Source organism: Neolamprologus multifasciatus, chromosome 6 (assembly GCF_963576455.1).
Source record: "Neolamprologus multifasciatus chromosome 6, fNeoMul1.2, whole genome shotgun sequence".
In the NCBI taxonomy this organism is placed as follows: Eukaryota; Metazoa; Chordata; class Actinopteri; order Cichliformes; family Cichlidae; genus Neolamprologus; species Neolamprologus multifasciatus.
In genome coordinates this window covers 32,947,431-32,973,135 of record NC_140444.1, presented here as the reverse complement: position 1 = coordinate 32,973,135, position 25,705 = coordinate 32,947,431, and the positions used below count along the sequence as shown (strand labels likewise).

Sequence of the window (25,705 nt, the reverse complement as noted above, 5' to 3'; positions counted from 1 at the left end):
TTTAAATAAACAAACACTGAAACTAATGAAAAATTACACATGATATATGAACTGTGGACCTAAGTGAAAAATAAAATTCAGAATAAACAAACTCACACATTATATGAAAGTTATAAACAGATTTGCAGGCTCACTATGCTGCACTGCCCCGTGTGGTCGCATTGAAACACAACAGCTTCTCATTTTCTTCGCCTCACTAGGCGCTGCTGAAAATGTAATTTGAATTATCCCTTCACTAAAACCAAAAAACTAAAATACAAATAATCGAATTTAATCATTCTTGATGATCTCATTATCAGTTTCTATTATCCACCTACTTTCTTTCTGACTCGTCTCACATCCACCCTCTCTACTCAGCATCCTCCAGTTTTTATTTTTCTTTCCTTCCAGAAGAATCAGTCAATATAATCTGTCATCACCCGTAAAATCCTGAAAGTTTATGTAAGAAGAACTTAGAAAATATCTTGTGTGGTATTTTGCAAGACAATCCAGTCATCAAAGACAAGATTTTAAAAATATAAAAAGAAAAAAATGGGCTAAATACAATTATGTGGCCAAATATTTGTCAAAGTAAATTTTTGTGTTTGTGTGTAAAATTCCAGTCATAAGAAGAGCAGCTTATAATTATGTGTTTAATACTATAATAATGTAAATTTAATCAAACGCACATTGAGGGAGTATAAGTTAATGCACAACACCACCTTGCTTCTGTTTGATAAGCCAACGGCAGGAGAAGACATTTTACTAACAGAGATACACATAAGCAGCTGCTAACCATCTGCAGGCTGACTGGAGGTAAAACTCCTGAAAACCCAAAACTTGCCACTGTTTTACCTTTTTATATAAGTGGTACAAAAATTTAAAGAGACTAAATGTAAACTGTTGTTTTCGTCAGCCAGTGAGCTTTGAGTGCAGAAACAGTGAGTACCCTCAAAGCCCAAAACACATACTGTGCACACTTTTCTTTCTGCTGCATTAATACACACGCTTATCTTGACCACAGCTCTGACTTACATCTGGAATTGGGAGCCAACTTTGCAGTAGCTCCAGTAGTTATTGTGAAATGCATGGTTGTGTCTTCTGTTTCAAAATATTGAACAGAATGGGTATTATGAGAGGAAGTGTATGAATACACATTGATGTCTCTGATTTGCCTTCCTATCTTACTGCTGTGGTTTACACTGAATACAAATGACCACGTTTGCATTGATAAAATAATGACAGGAGTAAATCTTTTACTGTGGAACTGATACTGATGTTTCCAAGAGCACGTCAGCAATATAACATCCTGAAGACGAAAATGCTCCTTTGTCCTCTTACCAGACTAAAAGGTGAATTTGACTTGCAAATGGCATTAAGGAGTTCTGTCTAAGTAGCAGCTGCTTCAGTGCTTACTTATGTTTCACCACTATCAGGAACTGTGGGCACAGCAACATGAACTGCTAAAGGAAAGACGACTCTCTCACTTCTCCTCCACCTCGTGCTGTTACTGGTTGAACTTTGATCTTTTAAAGAAACACCTTTTTCTTCTTTTTTTTTCTTCACTTCACTAGTCGCTGCTGAAAGTGTAATTTTAATCATCCCTTCACCAAAAACAAAACATTAAAATAAAAATAATGAAACTAATCAAATGAATTAACTCTTGATGATCTTATTATTAGTTTCTATTATCCACCTACTTTCTTACTGCCTCATCTCACATCCACCCTCTCTACTCAGCATCCTCCAGTTTTTATTTGTCTGTCCTTCCTGAACAATCAGTCAATATAATCTGTCATCACCAATAAAATCCTGAAAGTTTATATAAGAAGAACTTAGAATATCTTGTGTAGTATTTTGCAAGACAATCCAGGGATCAGAGACAAGATTTTAAAAATATAAAAAGAAAAAAATGGGCTAAATACAATTATGTGGCCAAATATTTGTCAAAGTAAATTATTGTGTTTGTGTGTAAAATTCCAATCATAAAAAGAGCAGCTTATAATTATGTGTTTAATACTATAATAATGTAAATTTAACCAAACGCACATTGAGGGAGTATAAGTTAATGCACAACACCACCTTGCTTCTGTTTGATAAGCCAACGGCAGGAGAAGACATTTTACTAACAGAGATAAACGTAAGCAGCTGCTAACCATCTGCAGGCTGACTGGAAGTAAAACTCCTGAAAACCCAAAACTTGCCACTGTTTTACCTTTTTATACAAGTGGTACAAAAGTTTAAAGAGACTAAATGTAAACTGTTGTTTTCGTCAGCCAGTGAGCTTTAAGTGCAGAAACAGTGAGTACCCTCAAAGCCCAAAACACTCTGTGCACACTTTTTTCTTTTTGCTGCATTAATAAACACGCTTAACATGAATTGTCCTGTTGTCATATCTTGACCACAGCTCTGACTTACATCTGGAATTGGGAGCCAACTTTGCAGTAGCTCCAGTAGTTATTGTGAAATGCATGGTTGTGTCTTCTGTTTCAAAATATTGTATATAGTCAGCAGAGCAAAGAATAGACAGCACACAAAGAGTATTATGAGAGGAAGTGTATGAATACACATTGATGTCTCATTTGCCTTCCTGTCTTACTGTCTTACTAACTGATACTGATGGTTCCAAGAGCACATCAGCAATATAACATCATGAAGACGAAAATGCTTTCCAGCCTATCAGGTCAATTTGACTTGCAAATGGCATTAAGGAGTTCTGTCTAAGTAGCAGCTGCTTCAGTACTTACTTATGTTTCACCACTATCAGGAACTGTGGGCACAGCAACATTAACTGCTAAAGAAAAGAAGACTGTCTGTCTTTTCTCCTCCACCTCGTGCTGTTACCTCGTGCTGTTACTGGAACAGAGAATAACAAGTTTTAAGAGCTAAAAAGGCCAATTAAAAAAATAAATGAATACATGTTAAAAAAAAAAACTATTTTCACAGAGAGTGTAGAAGTCATTTGACCTCTTACCAGCCATATAAAAATTAAGGAGTCCCATTTGGCCGCTGAGTGTATATTATTGATAGTGAATGATCTGGACATAATGCTTATAATATATAACTACCGATTAGTCATTCTAAATAAATTTGAAATGAACCAAACTGAATTAATATAAGTAAAGTATAAGGTCTCTCAGTCATTTTACTGAACTGTGCCTGACAGGGCCACACTGGTATCCAGCTCTTAAACAAAGCCAAATCTCCTTTTTTTTAGGGTGAAGAGGGAGCACAGCATGTTTTTATGTTGAAATGCGCGGGAGTTACGTCAAAGTGGGAAAGCCAACATCCACAGCATGCATTTTCTTAGAAGACATTAATGCCAACTTTGAGACTAACAGGCCACACCTCTGCAGCAGGACAAAGTATTCATTTTGTGTATAAACTTTTTATCAAGCCAATAAATAAAAGTATCATAACAGTAACAGTAATAAAAAATATCAAACACTTTATTAAAAAGTATTAATAATTTCAATCAAGAGTATAAGATGGACTAAACATTAGTTAAACTTCCAGGGAATCTGCTTCATTTAAATAAAGGATTTGGATCCAGTTAGCATCCCAGCCACACTGCCTTTATCCACATTTCTTATTATAAAACCACAGCACTTACACATCACCACATATCACGTTGGTGGTCTATACCTTCAGCTCATCCTTGAACCAAGAGATTTATAGCTTTGTTTTTTCTCTAACAAAGTCAGGCTCATAGAGTCAGCCCATTGTTCCTTCACTGAGCTGGTTTCAGTCATGTACTGTTTATAAGATTGGGGAAACCTGCAGTCAGCTGAGACTGAAGAATCAACTTTTGAAAATTATCAAATAATTTCCTTTTAAGCATCACAAATACTTGACATTTATTAAAAGATCACAGTTTGTACAATGGAATGATCAATAATTTAATCAAACTCTTTACAGGTTGCCCAGTGTGATCTCCTCTGAGAGGACTATATCAAAACATACAAAGTTAAAGAATGACATATGCTACTAGTTAAAATACATGAATTTCAGATTTCTTCTGATCGTCACACAACATAATATATGTGTGGATTGTACTTGTTTCACGTTTTGTAAGCCTGTAGATGCAATGCTGTGAGCTAATTTTTTAAACACTGTATTTCCATCGATCTTTTTAAATTTCTTAAGCTAATATAAAGGTACTGTGTGTAAGAAAGTACACTTTTTTCCCCAGTAAGAAAGGTCCAAGTATTTTTTTTTTTTAAATAATAGTTAAAAAACTGTTTAACAGTGTCATTCAGGATGATACTTGCAGTACAGGGGAGGGGCCTACACAGCAAATGTTCATCTGATTTGATTAGTAATCAAATGTATGCAAGTTCAGTGTTTGTGGCCAATGGGTTAGTGTTGATAAAACTTTAGAAGGGTATTGGTGGATTGTGGGCCAATAGGAGAACATGTACAAATTTAAAAAGGCCCACTTTCACACTGGTTCAGTCACTGAAGTAGAAGGTAGTAGTAAGGTCAGCAACAATGATGACTCATCTCACTTTTCTTCTTCTTCTTGTGCTGTGGGTTGGTGAGTATGTATTTCTTCAAAATTGTTACATATTTATATTAAAAACATGTTTTGGGCATGAGTCAATTACATATTTGTAATTACATAACTAATAGAATGCAGTTTCTGAGCTTCTTTGAATTTCTCTCTGTGCTGCTCAAATAGCACAGAGTGTCTTTTCAAACAGGTGTGTGCATTCAGACAGGTCTAGGCTGCATGAATAAGAATAATAATGCTGAATATGCATTTGTTTTGTTTCACTAACAAGTAACAGTTTGTCACTGCAGGTAACTCGCCTGTTTTCATCTCTTAAGAGCAAACGTGCTGCTTATTAAACAACTGTTGTAACACAGTCCCTTGATGCCGGACCCTCTGTTTCAGGTGTCTCAGTGAGCACAGCGGTGAATCTGCAAAAGAGAATTTATAATGGAAAGGTCTGTGACAAAAGTGAGCGACTCTACCATGTCAGCCTGTCAGATATATCTGATGGAAAACCCGGTCACTGTGGTGGCTCTCTGATCAGTGACCAATGGGTTCTAACTGCAGCTCACTGCAAGAAGGATCCAATGTGAGAAAAAAAACCTGTTTTCACTGAAAATGTTACCATGATATTTATATATAATTCTGCAAACCTTTAATTTGAAAACTGTGCTGTAGTTGACATGTCATTATTGACAAATGTTTTCCTATAAATTAGTGCTTTTAGGTGTTGCTTCACCTCTGTGATTATGAGCCAGCAAGTCCATGCAATTATCTATACAGATAAACAAATTATGTTAAACTTGCAGGTGAATGTTGTTATCATTCCTTACAGGTATGCAGTTCTAGGTGTGCATCCAGGTCCAGGAATCGCAGTGGAAATTCACAAAAATGACATAATTCCACATCCACATGATGACATCATGCTCCTGAAGTTACCAAAACCTGTTACTGATATTAAAGCTGTTGCTCATATTAAACATGTTGATCTTCCTACATGCAAGGATAACAACAATAACCTTAACAAAAAGCCTCAAGAGTGAGTTAAGGTTCTTTTAATCCTTTTAAATCTTAGAAGTTACATCTATGATATATGGTGAATGTTAGAAAAAATATAAGTATGGTATACAGACTGAGGCAGTAAAAGGAAATTGATAATGTAATTTTTGAACCCTAAAATGAAAATTACTGAGTAAATGTGAATGGACAATACTAACCTTCAGACTCCACTTTTTCATTTATTTTGTCCTCAGTACACATGGATAGATATGGAATTACTTCACGTTTTTTTCTTTGTCTTTTTCTAGAGGGGATGAAGTTCAACTTGCAGGCCATGGTTGTCATAGAATAAATAAAGTGACAAAGGAGAAACGTATGGCCAATGTTGTTTGATTACTTTACAGTTTCACACCTTATGTTAGAATTTGACTTTAACATTTTTAGTTAGAAACTGTGATGACATATGGCATTTTTTTTAACTATGAATTGAATGAATTTATGATAGTTTCCCTTGATTTCACATCTCTCAGCTTCTTTTGAAGAATACATTTTGTTTGAATACCAGTTGAAATAAGGCAAAATGTCATTCTTTAAGGATTTGATTTCATGAGTGTATCATGAAATGCTATTAACTACTTTTTTCCTTTTCCCTAGTTCCCATTTACCCAAAGGATCTTCAGTGTGCACTTATGTATGTTGTTCCCTGTAATGACATCACAATTGATAGGTGTTATTCAAAGCTGCCATATGAAGCTCCAATAGACAAAAGAGTGTGTTATGAAGAAGCTGATGTGGATACATGTGGGGTGAGTTGGAATGACTTCTAACGTTACTTTATGTCTGCTGTGTAGTATTGAGTTATGTTTTAGAATAAAATTGTAATATAAACTATATTTTTCTCTCTCAGGGTGATTCTGGTGGTGGAGTGATATATGACAAAAATATATATGCTGTACATGTTGGTTCTGGTAAATATGCTTGTAAATTTCCAGCTGTTTCCTTGAGGGTCTGTTCTTACATTGACTGGATAAACCAGACAATTCATACAAAAAATAATGGAAAATAACTGATTGAAAATAACATTCAGAATAAACAATCATCTCTACATGAAACTTGTGTGCTGTGTGTGGTTTCTACTCTAGAACATCTACAAACTACAAAAACATAAAATAAAAACCTTGTACTAATATCTACTTCCCCACCTTCCGTCACATAAACGTAAAGTTTATTGTGGCAACAGAAGATCTGCTGAGATTGGATTCTTCACTTTGTCCTACTTCCTCCAATCACATAAAAATACAAATGAAATAAAATGTATAGTACATGATCACATATTTATATCTCATAATACGTTTAATTTAATTTCCAACTTATTTTCAGTCCTTCATTTTTATATTTCTAAGATCGAAATGAAAAGTAAACATTTCATATTGACAAAGCTCAGAAACACTATTGCTCCACCAGGTGTCGCTGTTACACAAAACTATTTCATTGTGACGCCTCTCTTGTGTAAACACTGTTTTAACAAATGTTTAATCCTGCCATAACTACTCTAATGAACAATAAACAGAGCGTTTTACACCCCATCAAAGCTCTGTAATATATTGTTTTCTGTGTATTGCTTTTTATCACTTGTGGAGCTCTTATTATTTTTAGCCCTGAGAACATTAAAAGAAATTTAACATGAGAAAGAGCAGACATTCACTATTTGAGAATAGATTTTAGGATTTCATTATGATTCATTTTCACTATGAGGCAGTGCTTTCAAATTTCTTTTGAAGTAGTACAGAGATGTTTTATTAAATCCTAAATAAAACAATTTCTTTTAATTTGCATTAATATTTTCCTACTGAGCAGTAAAAGCACGCCGAGCTCCAAGACCTTTAACATGAAGCATCAACATGATGTTTAAATGTTGTTTAGTATTAAAATAAGAGACTAGAGTGACTTATTTTGAACACTTCAGTTTTCTCTCTTGATGCTGCTGTTTGTTTCCTCCTCCACTTGTATTTTTCTTGACGTCAGTGAATGTGCATAGCGCCCTCTGTTGTATGTTTGAGAGAACTGCACTGCATTGTCATCAAATGCAACTGTGCAGAGGTGGAACATGTGCAAAGGAAGCTCATGAAGTGAAGAAGCTTCTTGGATCAGAAGTTAAACATTATCAAGAAACTAAAAGAAGTGAAGTCACTTTCTTTCCAGGTTCTTTAGACGACCATGACCTGGATGACTGAGAACCTACAAACACAAATGAGCAGCAGTTTATTTAATGTGAACCCTACTTCAGCCAATCAGCAGTCTTCATTTGTTTCAGCATTAAACACACAACCACACCTTAGAGAGAGGTGAGAGATCCGCACACAGTCACACATGAGAAGAGCCACAAATGTAAACTAATATCACACATGATCAGTGTTGGGTAAGTTACTTTAAAGAAGTAATTAATTACTAATTACTTAGTCAATATTGTATTTAAAATACTTATCTAATTACTGTGTCAGAAAAGTAACCTAATTACTAAATAAGTAAATACTTCTTAAAATCCCTATTAACCTTGAGTGGGCAAACAATAGAAATTAAACTTTTTAAATAATAAATAAAAAAAATTTAAAGACAGAGACTCTACAGTACGCAGCGGTAGCATCTCTTCCACAATGTAGCCTGCAATCGTTTTTTTAAGCTCACCTTCAGAGTTTTTTGTGCTGCTGAAGTAAAATCAGGTTTTGCCTGCTCATGCCGGGCTCACACTGTGCGATTTTTGGCCCATTTTGAGCCGATTTTTGAGTCGTGCGACCGTTTTGGCGATCGGCCCGATTTTGGCCTTCATCGTGCGTCGTGTAGTATACGTGGGGTAACGAGAAGCGATTAACACCTGACGACCAGCTCCCGATCATCAATCGCTTGGTCGTGAGGGTGTCGCCGCAGTTTCTCACACTGCGCACGCGCAAACACAAATGTCAGCGAAAAAGACGGCGCAGCACGGCAGTGCAGCGTGTGATCAGGATACAAGCAATGGAGGCACTTGTAGAACTTTGGAAAGCTCATCCGAGCCTTTTTGATGTGGCCTCACAAAATTATCACGACCACAACAATCGTGAAAATAGTTGGATAGACATTGCTGCTCAATCACAGCTGCCTGATCAATGTTTTTCATTAGCAATTTAGCAAAGTTGATGGCGGTGGTGTGCGTGTCTGTGTGAGTGAAAGACAGAGAGGGAGAGCGAGCGACAGAATTTCTGTTATAACCTTCATTTTATGGACGCACAGTGTGAGCACTCGGGTCGCATCAGAGCATCGGGTCATATAGTGTGAGACCTTGCATCGTGACCTACGAACTTCTAACCCCTGCGAGTCAATCGTACAGTTTGAGCAGGAGCTGAATCGCGCGACTGAAAAAATCGCACAGTGTGAGCCCGGCATTAGCAGGAGTTGCTGCGGTGTTATCCATGGATGATGAACAAGGATCACTCAGAAGTGTTCGTCTATGCTCTCGTGTCAGGCGCTTCAGTAGATTATTCATGCTATTAACAGCAGCCGATAGTTTTTACATATTACTGTAATATTCTTGCCTGCTTGTTTCAGAAAAGTGAAGAGACGGGAATATGTCCATTTCATAAAACAGCCACTCGCTTCAGCCGAGTCCGACAGCTTCCGCTTTAGAATACGACTATGCAGCAAACTGGCGCGAAATGACGCGCAGCTGCACTACAGCGATGTTAAAGCAGCAGAGTTTACTTCTACGTTTAGAAGACAAATGATCGAAATTAAATAATGATATTCAGCAAGTTTAATTATTTTAAAATGTAACGCAAGTACATTGTAAGTAACTGTAATTAATATACCTAAAAATAGTTACTCTAATTAGTTAATCTACTTTTTCAGTGGAAAAGTAATTTAATTACAGTAACTTTACTTAGTAACGCATTACAGCCAACACTGCACATGATAAACATGGATCATAACATATTTGATACTTTTTATGTGACGCATGGTACTAAACCTCTGTGACCTCTCATACTGCATATACTGTATATACATATAATATATACCTTAAAACACACTGAAGATGGCAGAATACCATGTATTTAACAAAGGCAACACAATGTCTTGTATTATGTATTTTATTTTAAAATGCATTTTCATCTATGCATTAATGTTTCACAGCAAGATTGTGACTGAAGGGGACTCCAATACAAAACATTAAACAAATAAATAAATAAAAACCCTCAAAAGAATCAGCTGTACTGCACATTAGCTGCAAGGCAGAGTCTGCGTTTGTTATTAGGCACAAATATAAATGTGCCAAATTCTAAATGTTGCACACAGGAAATATTTCCAAACCCACAGGACATTAGGAACGAAAATGGGGGCTTTCAACAGGCTGGCTGGGGTAAATAAAGTTGAAGTCTTTAGAAGTTCAAGGAGCTTGGAAAGAAAAGCAACTGGACTTCTTTAAGTTTCTTGAAGACATTTCACGTCTCATCTGAGAAACTTCTTCAGTTCTAGACAGTGTTGGGTAAGTTACTTTAAATTAGTAAATTAGTTACATTACTAGTTACTTCTATGAAAAGTAACTCAGTTACTTGAAGTTACTCGTTACTTTCAAAGTAACTAGTTACTAGGGAAAGTAACGTTGGTTTTACTCAGAATTTGCTTATTAATGTGTTGATTTCCTAACTGGATACCAGCAAGGATGCCAGTCTTCTAGCTTGCTTACATGTTAGCACTATCCTGCCACAGTGCACTGTGTCACTTACCAACAGAAAGGAAAAAATAATGTGCATATTTCCACGAGAGAAATCCCACGCCTGGACCGTCATCGACTGCCGCCATGATTCTAGCCTACGTCACAGCATCATGTGCGCTTTTTACGTCCAACACAGAAACTGCAGTCGTGGTGCTTTCGATTGTACTCGGAAGTACATTCTGCCTTCCGAGTAGGAAGATGTAGATGACTGCAGATGAGCCGCATACAGGGCTGGACTGGGATAAAAATCGGCCCGGGCATTTTGACTAGAGACTGGCCCACCATTATAGGAAAAACCATAAAGCCTTTGAATGAAAACAAACGCTGTTGTGACAGTGATGTACACTGTCTTGTTGGTATATATATAACAATCTAATAAACTTAAACCTACACCATCCTCCCTATGCTGGCATGGTTGAGTTAACCTCCTGAACTATCTACAACATATGGTGGAAACCTGAAATTAAGACAGAGAAGACTAGAGGTGAGACATGATCATTACTGAATATTAAAAATAATAAATGACAGATTTAGTGATATTTTCATAAACTATTTATTTACCACATCAATAAACAGCATGACAGGGCAAAATATTTTTTCTAACATGGCAACCTTTAAAAAGTGAAAGGAGACAGAAAGACAGGTGAGAAAGAATAAAATTTAATTGACTTTTTTTGATGGAATTTTACACACAGTACTGGTACAGTATCTAGAAAGTGTGGGAAAATACTGGCATCATATACAGTACTTATTTCTGAAGAAATTATGTTGGGACCCTGAAAAAAAAACACTATATACAATAGTGGATTTCTATACATTTTACATCAGATGAAAACGTTTGTTGTAAGATTCAGATAATTATTTGTTAAAAGCGAGACATTTTAAATGAGAATAAGAAAGTAAAGTACTTTTTGTTCTCCCTTTTCCCTGTTAATGCCCTACCTGCCCCCCTGGCAAAACTTTGCTAGACCCGCCCCTGCACAATTACCAGCTGTCAGCTACATAGAAAAGGATCCTGATGTTATTTGTCTCTCAGAAACAGTTCATAACTTCCCTTCAACTCATTCATGTCACCTAAAAGGTAAACCTGTTTCTCCATCACCTGTTCAGCTCTGATGATTCAATAAGGACATCTCCTGGTTTCATCTTCATGTTTCCCTCTCGCCACATATCCAAACCGACATCATGACGAGCAGCTTTTACAGCTACAGCTATTAAATCAATTCTAAAAACAGCTTATCAAGCTTAAATGTGCTGCTGTTGTTTAATGCGACCTCTGCTGGTTTCTTCTTTCTGGCGCAAAGTGGGCGATAAACAAACAAGAGAGACGGGACATGCGTCAGAAATACTGATCAGCTGATCATTGATCGGTTTCATGATTGAAGTAGCAACAGGAGAGGGAGGGGAGAGAATGAGAGAAGAAGAGGCAGCTGTGCAGCAAAGACAGAATAACTCCAGCTTTGTGTCTTCTTTTCATTGTAGCTGAAGTACGGGGAAAACTCCTTTTCACCTTAATACGAAAAGCGTAATATTTTCTCTGAATACGAGACAATTCAGTTTTTTAGGGGACAGTTGGCAACTCTAATAACTAACCTTATAACTAAAAAAAAATTCAACATCAGTAACATCATAGCACCCACCCAGCAGTATAGAAACTCTGTCATGCTAGCTAGTACGTAGTACGAGTTATTGTAACTGACTGTAAAAAGTTAGCACAACGAAAATAAACTCCACCTAAACTTGGTTTATGTGACCCAGATAGACTGCAGGTCATAACTTCTTACCTGAAGTTCAGTTCACCTGACACTCGGACCGGCGGCCGCCTCGGGTCTCTGCTCCTCCTGCCTCCCCTTTCCCTCATCCACCTGCTGGCCTCCACCACTTGCTAATGTTACCGAAACTGTGGAAGCTCCGCCATAGCCACCACCAAACAGTTGAGTTATTTTTACACATCTGCCAGCATCTGGCCAATCCACCACCTCTCACTGTTTATACCATTACGGAAAAAAGAAGGAAAAAAAAAAAACATCGGCCCATCAAAACGAAAAATCACCATCGGCCGACCGAGTCCAGCTATGGCTGCAAATGTGTTTAGTAGTAATTCGTTTTTGTAGAGAGCTAGCAAAACAACCGTTTTTGAGGGCATTGCCACATTGGAATCCCGACTTCTCTAACGAGGCTAACCAGAACGCCGTTTACTCAAGTGTGACATCATTCCCAGGTCCATGTTCCAATTTCAGAGGTAAGTCGAACGCAACACATGAAGTAACAAATAACGATCCTATCTAAATCCCAGTAACGATTAACGCGTTCCTGATTTTGGCATAATAACTAGTTACCGTGCTCGTTACCACAATAATAATGTAGTTACTGTAACGCGTTACTTAATAACGCGTTAGTCCCAACACTGGTTCTAGACCAGATTGTCATGATCTGAGTGAGTGGTGGGTGTGCCTTCAAGGCCGGCTGTGTTTTCCCAGGATCCACCTGGAGGCAGATCCCTAGACGATCTCTTTCACCTGTGTCTCATCAGCTGCAATCAAAAGGCTGCAAACCCGGTGTCGTCTTCTCTCCTTTGCCAGTCTGTCAGCTACCTATGGTGATAACAGGCCACATACCTCAGGTGTTTCCTTTGGGTTAATGTGCACTTGTCTTAACTCATCTCCTTGTGTCCTGGTTTTATCACTCACCCCGACAGTAGTCTGCTGCCTCCAGCACAACACCACATCAACTGTCTATCCTCGCTGTCTGAGTTTAGGATTCTCTTCACCTCAACTGCGTGCCCTCCTGCTCTCCAGTCAGCTCTGGAAGTTCTCAACCTCAGGATGGACAAACTCACTGCACAGCCAGCTACTCACTCGGTTTGCAACTCCCTCCCCTAGCCAGAGAGCATCCTCCCCTGTAAATAAGCAACCTCTTACTCTCAGTCATTTCCCAGACTCCCAGACTTTGTCTCCACCATTAACTCTGCTCCAGCTCCGTGACGAGTCAGTCACCCGTGCTCCTCTCAAGACCCAGTGTTCAGTCTACCTCACCCCATTCATTTCCCACACTTTCTTAGTGCTGTAAATAGTGTGTTCAATAAAGATTTGTGAATCTGATTGCTTTTCCTGCACTGGTGTCTGCACTTGGGTCCTTTTCTCATGGTGGCCCTCGGGTCGTGTGACAAAAATGGTGGCGATTCCCAGATTTTAGGTTCTAGTAGGAATGTCGCTTAAGAGGGTTGTTGACCCACTATTGATCCTGTGCTTCATCACATGAGCCAAGGTGTGAAAAATGGTGTGGGTCATTATCAACAGAGGTTCTGGATGAAACCATTATGAGACTTGCCTCACCCTATCATGTGACCTGTTGAAGTCAATTAACAAAAGAAGTTAGTGGGTTTTAAGGTGCCTGGGTAGGATCTCGAAACTGGATAATAAGTGACAGGCTTCTTTCGCTCCTCTTTCTAACCATCTGCCTTCTCAGTCCAAAATGTGAACACTGGCATCCTTGAAAGAGTGACCTTTGTTCTATCACAAATTCTTAAAATAATCTGAAAAATGCAGAAGAAAAACACATTGATGTGTGTCATATTCTCTAAGGTTTCTAAGGCTTGAAATAGATTCTTGTATAAAAATATTTTAGTGGAAAAGTGGTTGACAGATTTTGTGACACTGAGATATTGTATTGCTGAAAGTTTCCCCTGAAGCATAGACGAGTTTAGACTGTTTTGGGGCTCTTACATCTGTGGAGTGGTGTACAAAAACAAGATTTATGGTTTACACACAGCTCGTAATAAATCTGTCTTATAATGAAATAATGCATAATGAAATTACCAAGTAAATGAAAAAAATAAACATTAACAATAAACAATCAGTTTACACAAACAAGAAACCTGCATAATATGTATTGTTGTAATAATACATCCATATAGTGTGTTTGTATTTCGACTTATCATGTTTATTATGTTGAAGATATTTTTAGGGATGTTGTGATGAAATTTGGGAGGTGCTTGAGCACTTCAAAAAAAGGTGTACACACGTACAGTTACAGCCAGAGACTTAAGTGCTGGGCCTTATTTGCTCAGGAATACAAACTTAACATCAGACATAAGGAAGGTATAGACAATAGAGTTGCTAATGCATTGTCCACAGTATAACTCGTAGCACTTTGATAAGCAGGTGTGAGTTATACTCTACATATGTCATGGTAACATTATATTTTTACAAGATACATTTTTAGACCTGAACAGCATTTTGCTCCTCATTAAACTGCACATAAAGCTTCAGCAGCAAGTGCAACTTCAATTACTCTCTGAGATGTGTGCTTGCTGGATCAGAGCTATTCAGTGTTACTTAAAGTGATCCTGCTCAGTTCTATTGTGTTTGGTTAAATTTGCATGTATGTTTGTAGAAGCATGGCAGAGGTTTTCACCAATTGTATTAATTCCTCCTGTTTTATGACCAACTAGGCACATTAGTCATTGTGTTTTCTTTGCAACCTATGACTTAGTGCGTCTTTTCTTTTTATTAACAGTAACAGTGGAACAAATAAGTTCTGTACGAGAGCTCTGCTGCTGACAAACACCATGTACACTAACTGCATGTTAGCTCCATGCTGTATACTTTTGGTGCCCATAAAAACCACTGTGGATTTCTTGTTGTCCCTGCTAGCATATGTTGGAGCTTAAACTAATAATGCTCATTCAGTCGTTTCATTTTATGTTGATACACAGCTGGACTTCAAATGGAATAGTCTCTGAAAAATGTTGAGGCCTCACATTGGTGAACCATCGTCCTCTCAAAGTTCTCATAGTTTGGTTTCATGGGAGCCTAAGTCAGCCTCTGATTGTTGCTGTTTGGTGTTAGTGAAAACACGAGGCTGAAGATTTTAACAAACTCCTTTAACAAATTTCCTGATGTATTTATTCTCCTCTGGATATCTTCAGACATCAGCTCCTCTTTACTGTTCTGACATTCTTTTAGTGGTAAATTAGACATCTGTCCATTTTTATGTAAATTACCTCTGAATAACTACAGAATATTTCTTCTTTCTAAAAACATCTTCTTACTTCTGTGTAATGTGTCTGTATTTTAGTTCTTGGTATTCTTTCTCCCCTGATATCACCTTCTTCAATCTGCAAGTCAAACAGCACATGTTCTCAAGCTCGCTGTAAAGAAAATGGCCCAGGGCAGATTCAATGCCAAGCTTCTGCAATAGCAATAGCTTTACAGCATACGGATCACATGCTGAACCTGGTGATCTATACTAGTGTCCACTCTGGTTTAGTTATAAAATGGCAGTGGAAGTTATCAATACAATTGGTGAACTTACTGACAACCTTTTATTGCATTTCTCATTATTTGTTGGCATGTGTAAATATTTGAGTATATTTGGGTGATGACTCAGCAAAACCTTCTGCAATGAGAACAAACATCTGCTCAATGCCAACTTCTTCTGTGAGAGTGACTCTTTGTTCTTTGTTCTTCTTTTTCTTCATGTGAAATCTGTTTGTTCAATCTGCAAAACAGCACATTCTCTGTAAATCATCTTCATTGAAATAAAACAAAGGTTATTGTGATTCACTGTGACACAGAAATACCTTGTTACTCATTAGGAGCAGCGGCAAAAGACAGAGTGAACGACCATTTTAGCTAACGGTAACAGTGCTTGCTAACTAGCTAGTGATTCACGTGAGGGATTCTGGTGGTCAGGGACAAATGCAATCGCATAGCAGGATGCTATACACGGGACAAACTTCAGTCAGGAGAACAACTGAGATTATTCATCCACAATACGAGGTTAGTTATTAATATACTGCAACAACAGGGGAATAGAACAGCTGCAAGAGAATTCAACATTAATGAATCAATGTTACGGCAGTGTCGGAAGCGCAGTTTTTGGTTTTAACCATATTTCAAAAGTGCTTCGTCTCTTTGCTATGACTGTCACCCGGCATAATTTGCAGATGATAATGGTTTTAGCCACTGCGCACACTACCGTATCCACCGGAGATCAGTGAGAAAGGATTCTGGAGTCTTCCCATCCTCCTGTTAGTGATCCTCCATCTGAATGGATGATAACAACCTTCTGAACTAACTAGCAGGTGTAGAAGGCCCTTACATTTAGAGTTGGGCCACAGCTCTGCACAGTGGCTGCCAAATGGTCGTCTTCTATTGTGAAATTCAGCACAGCAGAGAAGAAATAGCACATTATGACACAGTATGATGGAAAGGCAAATAAGAAAAGTGTGTAAATTAATGGATTCAACTCATGTTTTACTTTGCATTTTGACAGCATGACTGCTCTTTCCTTCCATCAAGTACATTTTTCCATTTCTAGAATCCCTAGAAGCTAGAAACACAAAACAAGGTTACATCCACACGTACACGGGTATTTTTGAAAACTGAGATTTTCCGTTTTCGTTTTTTTCAAAAATCCCGTCCACACGTAGAAGCCAAAAACGAAGGAAAACGCTGCTAGGAACATGCCAAAGCAGCAGATGGCGCTATATTCATATCCGTGTAGAAATGTTGGCCAATCAGAAGTCAGCCTGGGTGGGAAAGAGTAAACAAAGATGGCGCATAGAAGCAGAACTGAGTCCTATGTGTGGAGGGACAGTAACTGTGTAAGAGAGTAAAATTAACAGTAATGATGTTTTGTGTAAGTCCGCCATTGTAGAAATTCATTTCACCGAAACAATAGCGTGGCGCACAGTGTGACATCAAAAAATGCGCACACCTTTGACTCTGCGTTTTCTCCGTTTTTCTCGTCCACACATAAACGCAAAAACTGAGTTTTCAAAAATATCCACCCTGGCTGGAGTTTTTAAAAATCTCTGTTTTCAGTGACCGAAAACGCCGTTTACGTGTGGACGAAAGGTGCAAACGCATAGAAAAATCTGCGTTTTCAAAAATACCCGGGTACGTGTGGACGTAGCCCAAGACACTACTGTTATTATTAAATAGTTTCAATTTGTTTCTTAGTTTATTTGTGATTTAAATTGTCACCTTTCATCTTTATGCTTAGTTTGTTCTGGTTACTTTGAATTTTGTAGCTTCGGGCTTATTTCTACTATCTCCTTTTGTAATTTGTAATTAAAAATAGTTCAGTGAGTTTATTTTCCTCCATTGTCCTGCATTCTGTGTCACGTCTATGTTTCTGTTCTTGCACACCAAGTTGCTTATTGTGTTAGTCTGTTGTCTCTTGTGGTTTTTATTTTGTTTTACGTCGCTTGTCTCGTTTTCTTATTTAGGTTCAGCTGTCCTCCCAGGTGTCTCCTGTTTGTCCTGAGCTCCTTGTGTATTTACTCCTTCAGTTTGTGTTAATTGGTTGCTGTGTCCTCCCTCTCTGTATTGTTTCCTTCCTCAATGTTTCCCTGGTTTTGCTAGTATCCAGTTTCCCTCCTGCTGCCCTGTCACTGTGTTTTTGTATTTTTTGCTACTGCATTGAGTTCATCCTTTGTCTCCTGAGTTCTGCATTTGGGTCCATATTTTAAATATATTTTAAAAAAACCAAACTCTGTAGGTGCTCACACGCCACTGCACGCTCATGCATGTGTGAGAAAGAAAGAGAAAGAGAGAAATACTGCTACAAGCTAGTTGTGATAAATGGTAGTTTAAATTTTCTCCAGGTAATGAACCATTAAATGTCCTCTTGCACCATCTGAATCTCTTTGGAATCACATCACATAGTATGCATATTTTAATTTATACAGCCAAATATCACAAATCTGACCTTAAGGTCTTTGCCACCCGGACACATCACCAACCGCTCTGGAGAAGCTTAGAGTGGATTTGGAAATAGACACCTGAGGTGAAAGAATTCAATTGATTAAAGTTGTGCTATTATCAAAAAGGTAACAATATCAAGATATGATCCAGGAGAATGTGAAACAACTTCTTAGGTTATGTACTTATTGATTATCAATAATTAACAATGAATATTTTTATTTTACAACCATGCAAACATGACTGATTAACCTGCATGGGTAAAAACTGAATATTGAGTATTAACAACCAAGAGTGCAATAAGTGACCACTGAAAGAGGCCCACACAAAAAGTTTTAAGGCTGTAAGATGTATGTCTTATAATGTATGTATGTCACAGAACAATGAACTTCATTTTGAGCTTACTCATAATCATATAGCATTTCATATAAGGCAGGAAAACAGCCTCAAGGTTTTGTACTGAGTGAATGCGACATTGTGGATTAGTTTCTGTCAAACATCGGTGTTCAATGTTGTCACTTATGGAAGTGCAATAACAATATGTACAAGACAAATACAATAAAAGAAATTGTTATATCAAGTGAGCCAATATCACATTAACTGAACAACTGATGTTTCATGCTTTTTTTTATACTGCTTTTATAAAAAGTTTGAGACAGACCCTAATGAGCTACTGAAGCAAATAAATAACTGTCACTGAGCTTTGCATCTATATCACTGAAAAAGGCAAAGAGTTTGTGGAACAGAACAATTTGGACTGCGAATGTAGTTGCTGCACATGAGCAAACATTCAAAAGCCCAACTTACTAATAATTATATGAAAACATAACTTCTGTTTGCACTGCAGTGTCATTTCCTGCAGTATGCGGATGACAAAGACTACAGTAACACTTTTCTTTTTAATAGGATGAGATGTTTAACTTTAGCATGAAGACCGTCCCAACCAATGGCATTTTATTGATAAAACTGGGCTGTGTGATTGGTGGATCTATTCTCACCAACACAGTCAGAAGAGGTTTAAAAAGTGTCCCAGCACAGCATTCACTGCAAGCTGAATGACAGCAATGGCTCACCTGAAGTTCCTCCTGCTCCTCCTGTGGGTTGGTGAGTGAACTACTGCACTCGTTTCTTCTGCTTTTATTTTTAAACTTGTGTATTTGAACCATACCTTAGGTTATGACATATCTGTGTTTATAAAGACTTGTTTAACTTGGCTTGATTAAGTCGTGCTTTTTTATTTCTAATTCTTTGTCTCTCCATTACATTAATTTTTGTAAATTTTTCAGAATGTCTCATTAAGTGTGAATTTTGTCAGTACATTTTTCTAGCCATGTTGCTGGTTACAACCATAATAACTGGCTCCTGGCTGATAGAATACGTTATTCGGGTGGTAAGCCAACCATTTGTAAGTATAATTCTCTTCTCTCAGGTTTCACAGTGTGCACAGAGGTGGATTTGCACAAGAGAATCTTTCACGACCATAGGTGTGAGAAAAATGATCGTCTGTATCACGTGCAAATAATTCTAAGCAATCGAGCACATTACCATCATCTATGTGGCGGCTCTCTGATCCACAGAGAGTGGGTTCTAACTGCAGCTCACTGTTGGATAAATGTAACTGGATGGTGAGAAATGATTGTTTCACTTAAAAAAAACAAAAAAAAAAAAAACAGTCCAGAGACAAAAATCATTACTGGTATTTTGTTCTTTTACCATTTCCATTGTTTAGGAATGTGTCTGCATATGTAGGAATTCATCCAGGTCCAGGAAGAATGGTGAGAATTATTGATCACAAAATCTTTGAGAACCAAACAACAAAAATAAAACATGACATCATGCTTCTGAAAATCGACCCACCTGAGGATACCATTGAGCCTATTGACTTACCTCAATGTCCACATCCCAAACAGTGAGTTTTGAGTAAGCTTTTAAGTATAAAGTATGAATTCTGGAGGTCCTTGAGATGTTGATATAATATGTTTCGGGCAGAGTGTAATGTCTTTTTTTCTTTTTTTAGATCAGATATTGTTTTTAAATTAGATATTGTGATAGTTTATTCTGTAATAAAGAGAGACAGATTCTGTTTTCACAGGAGGAACCAGTCAGGCTAAATGAATAAGACAAAGGCCTTTAGACTCAACACAGTGAATATGTTACATTTATGTTCTCGAAGTGTTACATTAATCCAACACTAGCATGAAAATAATTATTTTTAAACTATAGCAGCGATGGAAATTATTCACATTTTCACAAATGCATGAAACAAATCTGCAAATATGCTTCAGTATGAGTTTTAAAATAAATCTTTGCCCTTTCAAAACTCACATTTTCAAAGTTTTTAAAATACTTAAATCCCCAATGTCACAAGGTTTCACACTTAGAAATTAACAAAGTTAATACAGCAGGAGAAGATGTTAGGATCCAGGAAGAGCAAAAAAAATGTAGCAACATCTGTAGTCTATGAACAAAATGACATCATGCTTCTGAAGTTACAAACCCCCATTACTGACTGCAATGCTTCTTTATTAACAATAATGTAACTGAGACTTGAATATTGAGGTAAGGGTTCTGGTTTGGATTTTAGGTACCCGCTTAGGAGGTACATCCATGATCTATAATAACTGACAATAAAACATGAGCATGAGGAAATGTAATGTTTTAATAAAATGTTTGAATCTGCAAAGTTAGATTAGCTGACTTAGAGTGAACTGGAAAAACTCAGCAGACTCCATTCAGATGACCTCTTCATTTATTTTGTGCTCACAAAACATGGTTATGTACTTTTTTTTCCTTTTTTTTATTTGTAGGCTGCGTGTCATTCAGATTGCAGGCTTTGGTCGTTATACAGTCAATGCAACCTACCACAAACGTAAGACCAGTATTGTTTTGATTATTTCACAATTTTCTAGTTTATATAATATTTTAATTTTTCTTGTGTGCCTGTTATAGTTACATTTTCATTTTATTTGAAAACTGTGATGACATAAAGTATTAATTTCATTTTATGTTGGATATACTGTCAATTTCCCTCCTTTTTAAATGCTGCTCAGCTTATTTTAAAGAACACATTTTGTTCCAGAAATGAGGCAAAGCATGTTTCTTTTCAATGTCTGATTTCCGTGCATGAAACACAGGGTAGCATTTGTTATTTTCCTTTTTTCTGTAGTCCCTGGTACACCGCCTCATCTCCAGTGTGCAAAGATGCATGTTGTTAAGTGTGGTTTTAACCTCCATCCATGTGATTCAACATTCTTATGGCCAAATGGAAACACGATGTGTTACAAAGAACCTCGAGTGGACATATGTAAGGTGAGTTGCCATGCTGCCAACATTTTATCTGTATCATAGATGTTTTAGTACAAACAATTTATGTTTTCTCTCTCAGGGTGATTCTGGTGGTGGAGTGATAGCCAAAAACAAAAAGATTCATGGTGTGCTTGTTGGTGGTTGTGAACGTGCCTGTACCGGACCAGCTATTTCTCTGAAGGTCTGCTCTTACATTCATTGGATAAAGCTGATCATTACACCAAATAAGGGAAAATAATAAAATGAAAACAACATCCAGAATAAACAGTCCGCTCTTCACACTTGTTCGGTGTGATTTCTTTTTACATGTTAACTTTTAACTTTTGTTAAAATATAAATATGTCGTGTGTTTTCAATGTTGTTTCAGGCGTCAAGTAGATCATTCAGTTGTTCAGAAACTGTGATGTTTGCATGAAGGTTGTTGGGTCATTTTTGCCAGATGATATTAAGTACAATTACTACAGTACAGCATTTAAGTACAAATGTGAGGAATTTGTACTTTACATTGGTCTTTCCATCACATTTGTGGCTTCTTTTCCGCTGCTTCTAAGTGGAAATTGGTACATTTAACTTCACTACAAATATCTGACATCTTTAGTTACTTGTTATTTTACAGATGAAGATTTGTGCTCATGAAACAAATGAAATATAATTTTGTTTCTGTAATTGATCAATCAATTATTTGACTTGCATGAATTTAGCAACTATTATTGTATATTAAATCTTTAAAAGTACTTACTGTTGATATAAATCATAAATGTGTGAGAAGCACTCAATCAGGGGCGACTCCAGCATCAAACCTTTAGGAGGGCTCAGCTCAGTCTTAATGTCATGCTTATGGTGCCTTGTAATTAATACAATGTCATATGCTGTTTGCAAATGTAGTCAACCCTTTTCACATTTGCAAACTTCAGTTCAGTTGGATATGGATACATGGATGACCTACAGCAGTGTCTAAGAATAACAGATTTTAATATAATACATCAGCTTTACGGTGGTCACTTTAGCTTAAAACCTGATGCAATGGCACAGTCATGTTGACCAGTAAATTTCAAAAACAGTTTATGAAAAAGCAGATCAGAGGAGAAACCTCCACGGCATTGTTTCAGTCTCTTAACCACATAGAGGCCAGTCCACCAAATCATCAAGTATTTAAAGTACCATTATACAATACAGACAGTTAAAAATCCCCCTGCGACTCCACAAACCTGGACAAGAAGCAAACTGGTAATAGAGCTGATTTTAAATGACAGCTTTTGAATTCATACAAACCCAAACACTTTGTTGTGCAGACTCAGCACAGAGACTCGTGTACACCAATTCAGAGAGTGGAGAACAGATTTGTTGTCTGTCACATCAGTATAGTGGCATTCATCCTGTTCAGGTTTACAGTGATGTGAATGTTGCTAAATGATATTATTCACATTATTATTCACATTAATAGCAGAGTGCTACTGAAAAGCACACAACACATCCATTTAATGCATGTAGATTTTGTGAAAAATCCACGTGATCTCTGTTAGTTCCAGTCTCTCTGTCCACGCTTCCTCTTTGTACTGACAATCACACACAAACATTTTATATTCAACAAAAAAAAAAATAACAAAAAAATATGTATATATTCTTGTAATAATTATTTTAAGAGCATCGTCTGGTAAGAGCATAGCACACTGCTTAGTTATGAGCGATCATCATAGATGAATGTGGGCAAAACAGAAGTGACATATATGTAGCCAGGTGGAAGGTCTTTATTATCGGACATGTCCCCGACTTTGACTTCATGTCCACTCTTACCTGTTTCTTATATGTGCTGTGTTCCTCCATCTTTCTCTCTCTCTGTTGTCCCCTCTGAGTCTTTGTGCAGTCACCCAAAGGTTAATTATAAAAGTATATCAGAGTTTACAACCGAATAAAAGGCATAAACTGGTCCATATCAATTTGCTGCTGCTGGCGAGGGCATCGCTAGGATCTTGAAGCATACAGGGCTTACAACAGCCCTGAAATCTTTTGAATTGTCACTCAATAACAGCACCTTTTAAAGTTATTTGTTTTTATTTATTTAAACGTATAGTAAAATTAATATAAAGTGGTAAATGTTATGCACTACCTAAAGTGTGAAGTCACAGAATGATACTATTTAGTGCAGTTTTTAATCATTACCAGTCTTCATCTTAGAGCTTGTGCTCTTATTGTGCCGTGATGTCTCCTTTTAAACTGTGTGGATGTTCACCTCTTCTTCATCCTTCCTGTTCCTTTCACCAAACTGCTCACTCTTGTTCTCCTCTGATCTCACTTCCTGTTCTGGTTATAAGAAGAATGCAGTCAGCATGTGTCAAAGACACTCCCTTCAAATATATAATTTTTGATATGATGATTAGATATTTAACATTTTATTTATCAACTTATTTTATGCGCTAAATCAATCAATTATTAAACAAATATCATATTGTAGAAAAGCAGTTTTATGCCACAAGCGCTAAATGGTCACTTCACTGTATTTATTTCCCACAAACTACTATACCTAGGATCTTCAAGTTTCCACTATATTTCATTAATCTGCAGCGACTGTAGAACATAAAGTATATTAACCTCTATTGTTTTCTTTATGACTTGGCCTGAATACACACACATACACATTTTTGAATAGCACAACAAATTAGGTAATTTCCCATGTGTTTTAACCTCTTAAGCCCCAAGCCTACCTGATCTACTGCTTTTTGCCCCCGTATCAGGGGGCGTTGGGGCTTAAGAGGTTAATTAGGTTTTAGTGATTTATGGGTTTTATGTATGTGTGTGTGTTTTGGTCTTCAGCGTAAATTTATACAAACTGTAATTTTTTCAGATGAAAGATCATTTATTTAATGTTGCTTTATGTTGACTCTATGGAGAATAAAGCCTTACATGAGTGTTGCTATTTTTAATTGCGGAGTGGAAGACCTTCTGTACTTGTTGTTTAGTCTGTGATCTGAATGCCAAATTTAACCAACTTGAAAGCAAAGGTTATAGCTGGGATATTCCACACATTTGAAAGACTCATTGTGTAACTCAGATGTTTATGAGCTTTGATCACTCTTGTCCAGCATAATAATTATCATGTAACTGCAAGAAGACTTAATGAAACAATGCACCCTAACACAGGCATTTGAACTGTGCGCTAAGTGTACCTCTACAGCTGAAAAGAGTTTGCCTCTATAATTTCTGGATCTACTGATTTGTTTCTGATGTAGCACTTCTTTTATTTAGCCTGTATTTGTATAGCGCTTTACACAACCAGTCATCCACACATTCACACACTGGTGATGGCAGCTACATTGTAGCCACAGCCACCCTGGGGCGCACTGACAGAGGCGAGGCTGCCGGACACTGGCACCACCAGTAGACAACCTTCCCAAAGGACACAACCACCGAGACTGTACAAGCCGGGGCTCGAACCGGCAACCTTCCGGTTACAAGGCGAACTCCCAACTCTTGAGCCACGATCGCCCCATTATGAACAGAAAGATGATGAAATCCTCTTTATTTGAGAAAGTGTCCTTAAACTATTTTTCCTCCTTCTTACTGAGTTTCCAAGCTACCGCTTTGTTAAGTGAATAAACTATTTGAAGAAGAAAGATATCATGGCATTTATGATGATACAGTGTGTGTGTGTGTGTGTGTGTGTGTGTGTGTGTGTGTGTGTGTGTGTGTGTGTGTGCGCACGCTCAGCAGAGGGGAGGTCAAGACAGGAGCTCGCTGAGTTGACCTGGTACATCAAGCTTGGATTTCCCCAGTTGTTGGTAAACAAAAAAGATTTGAACTCAAAAGATTTTGAGTTCATGCACACTGGAAAAAAAAATTCTCTTTATCACAATCATTTGTTTAAAAATATGGCTATTTTACTGATCTATGGTTATTATTAAAGAGGAAGGAAAGAAGAAGAGGAAGCCTGAGCCCAGGTTCTGTCCATTTTCATAACAAGTGTCAGCACAGACATCTGAGCTTTTTCGTCATAAAGATTGTGATGTGAAGCATCAGCAGGTAAAGTGTTGTTAAAGTGTCACTTCAATAATGCTGCTGGGAGAAAGAAGTGTTGACACATACTAGTTTTGAATAAAAGGCTTAAAACACAAACACTCTAATACTGGGTGTTGCTTTTAAGCTTAAAGAATATAATAAGTTCTAAGACAATTCAGTTGACTTCTTACTGTCCATGTTGTGTTGTGGTATTTACTTTATCATGAATGTACGCTACTTTGTTCTAGCGACTGTAAAAAAAATTGTATTCATGAAATAAACTAGACTTTCACAGTCTGCATCTTCCACAGTTTTTATGCTTTTGTTCACTCAAAATTTGACACAAACCCACAGACAACCAGAGTTAACTAACTATGTGAAGCAATCACAGACACTGTAATGGCTGATTTTTCTAATAAACACAATCAGGTTAACATTAAGGTTTAACATTGAAGGAGATTTGTTCCATAGTCA

General features: G+C 37.3%; 2 protein-coding genes across 2 annotated transcripts; both read left to right on the top strand.

Annotated features, from left to right (window-relative positions):
- The first annotated feature begins 3,717 nt into the window (after positions 1 to 3,717).
- LOC146517435 (putative trypsin-6) lies at positions 3,718 to 7,883 on the top strand. The gene is made up of 6 exons (XM_085162133.1): positions 3,718 to 4,516; positions 4,877 to 5,063; positions 5,310 to 5,513; positions 5,782 to 5,846; positions 6,128 to 6,279; positions 6,381 to 7,883. The coding sequence occupies exons 1-6, from the start codon at positions 4,471 to 4,473 to the stop codon at positions 6,537 to 6,539; spliced, it is 813 nt and encodes a 270-aa protein (XP_085018259.1). The 5' UTR covers positions 3,718 to 4,470; the 3' UTR covers positions 6,540 to 7,883.
- A 10,414-nt stretch (positions 7,884 to 18,297) lies between these two features.
- Positions 18,298 to 21,511, top strand: LOC146517434 (serine protease 1-like). Its single transcript, XM_085162319.1, has 6 exons — positions 18,298 to 19,036; positions 19,362 to 19,557; positions 19,662 to 19,841; positions 20,740 to 20,801; positions 21,099 to 21,241; positions 21,318 to 21,511. Exons 1-6 carry the CDS (start codon positions 18,988 to 18,990, stop codon positions 21,474 to 21,476), a joined length of 789 nt encoding a protein of 262 aa, XP_085018445.1. The 5' UTR covers positions 18,298 to 18,987; the 3' UTR covers positions 21,477 to 21,511.
- The last annotated feature ends 4,194 nt before the right edge of the window (positions 21,512 to 25,705 follow it).

Bases quoted from the DNA above. Each gene is read 5' to 3' on its own strand.
- LOC146517434 (XM_085162319.1), top strand. From the start codon at position 18,988: ATGACAGCAATGGCTCACCTGAAGTTCCTCCTGCTCCTCCTGTGGGTT. The intron at 19,558-19,661 runs GTGAGAAATGAT...TCCATTGTTTAG, and splicing joins TGGATAAATGTAACTGGATG to GAATGTGTCTGCATATGTAG. The intron at 19,842-20,739 runs GTGAGTTTTGAG...TTTTATTTGTAG, and splicing joins CAATGTCCACATCCCAAACA to GCTGCGTGTCATTCAGATTG.
- LOC146517435 (XM_085162133.1), top strand. From the start codon at position 4,471: ATGATGACTCATCTCACTTTTCTTCTTCTTCTTGTGCTGTGGGTTG. The intron at 4,517-4,876 runs GTGAGTATGTAT...CCTCTGTTTCAG, and splicing joins TCTTCTTGTGCTGTGGGTTG to GTGTCTCAGTGAGCACAGCG. The intron at 5,514-5,781 runs GTGAGTTAAGGT...GTCTTTTTCTAG, and splicing joins CTTAACAAAAAGCCTCAAGA to AGGGGATGAAGTTCAACTTG.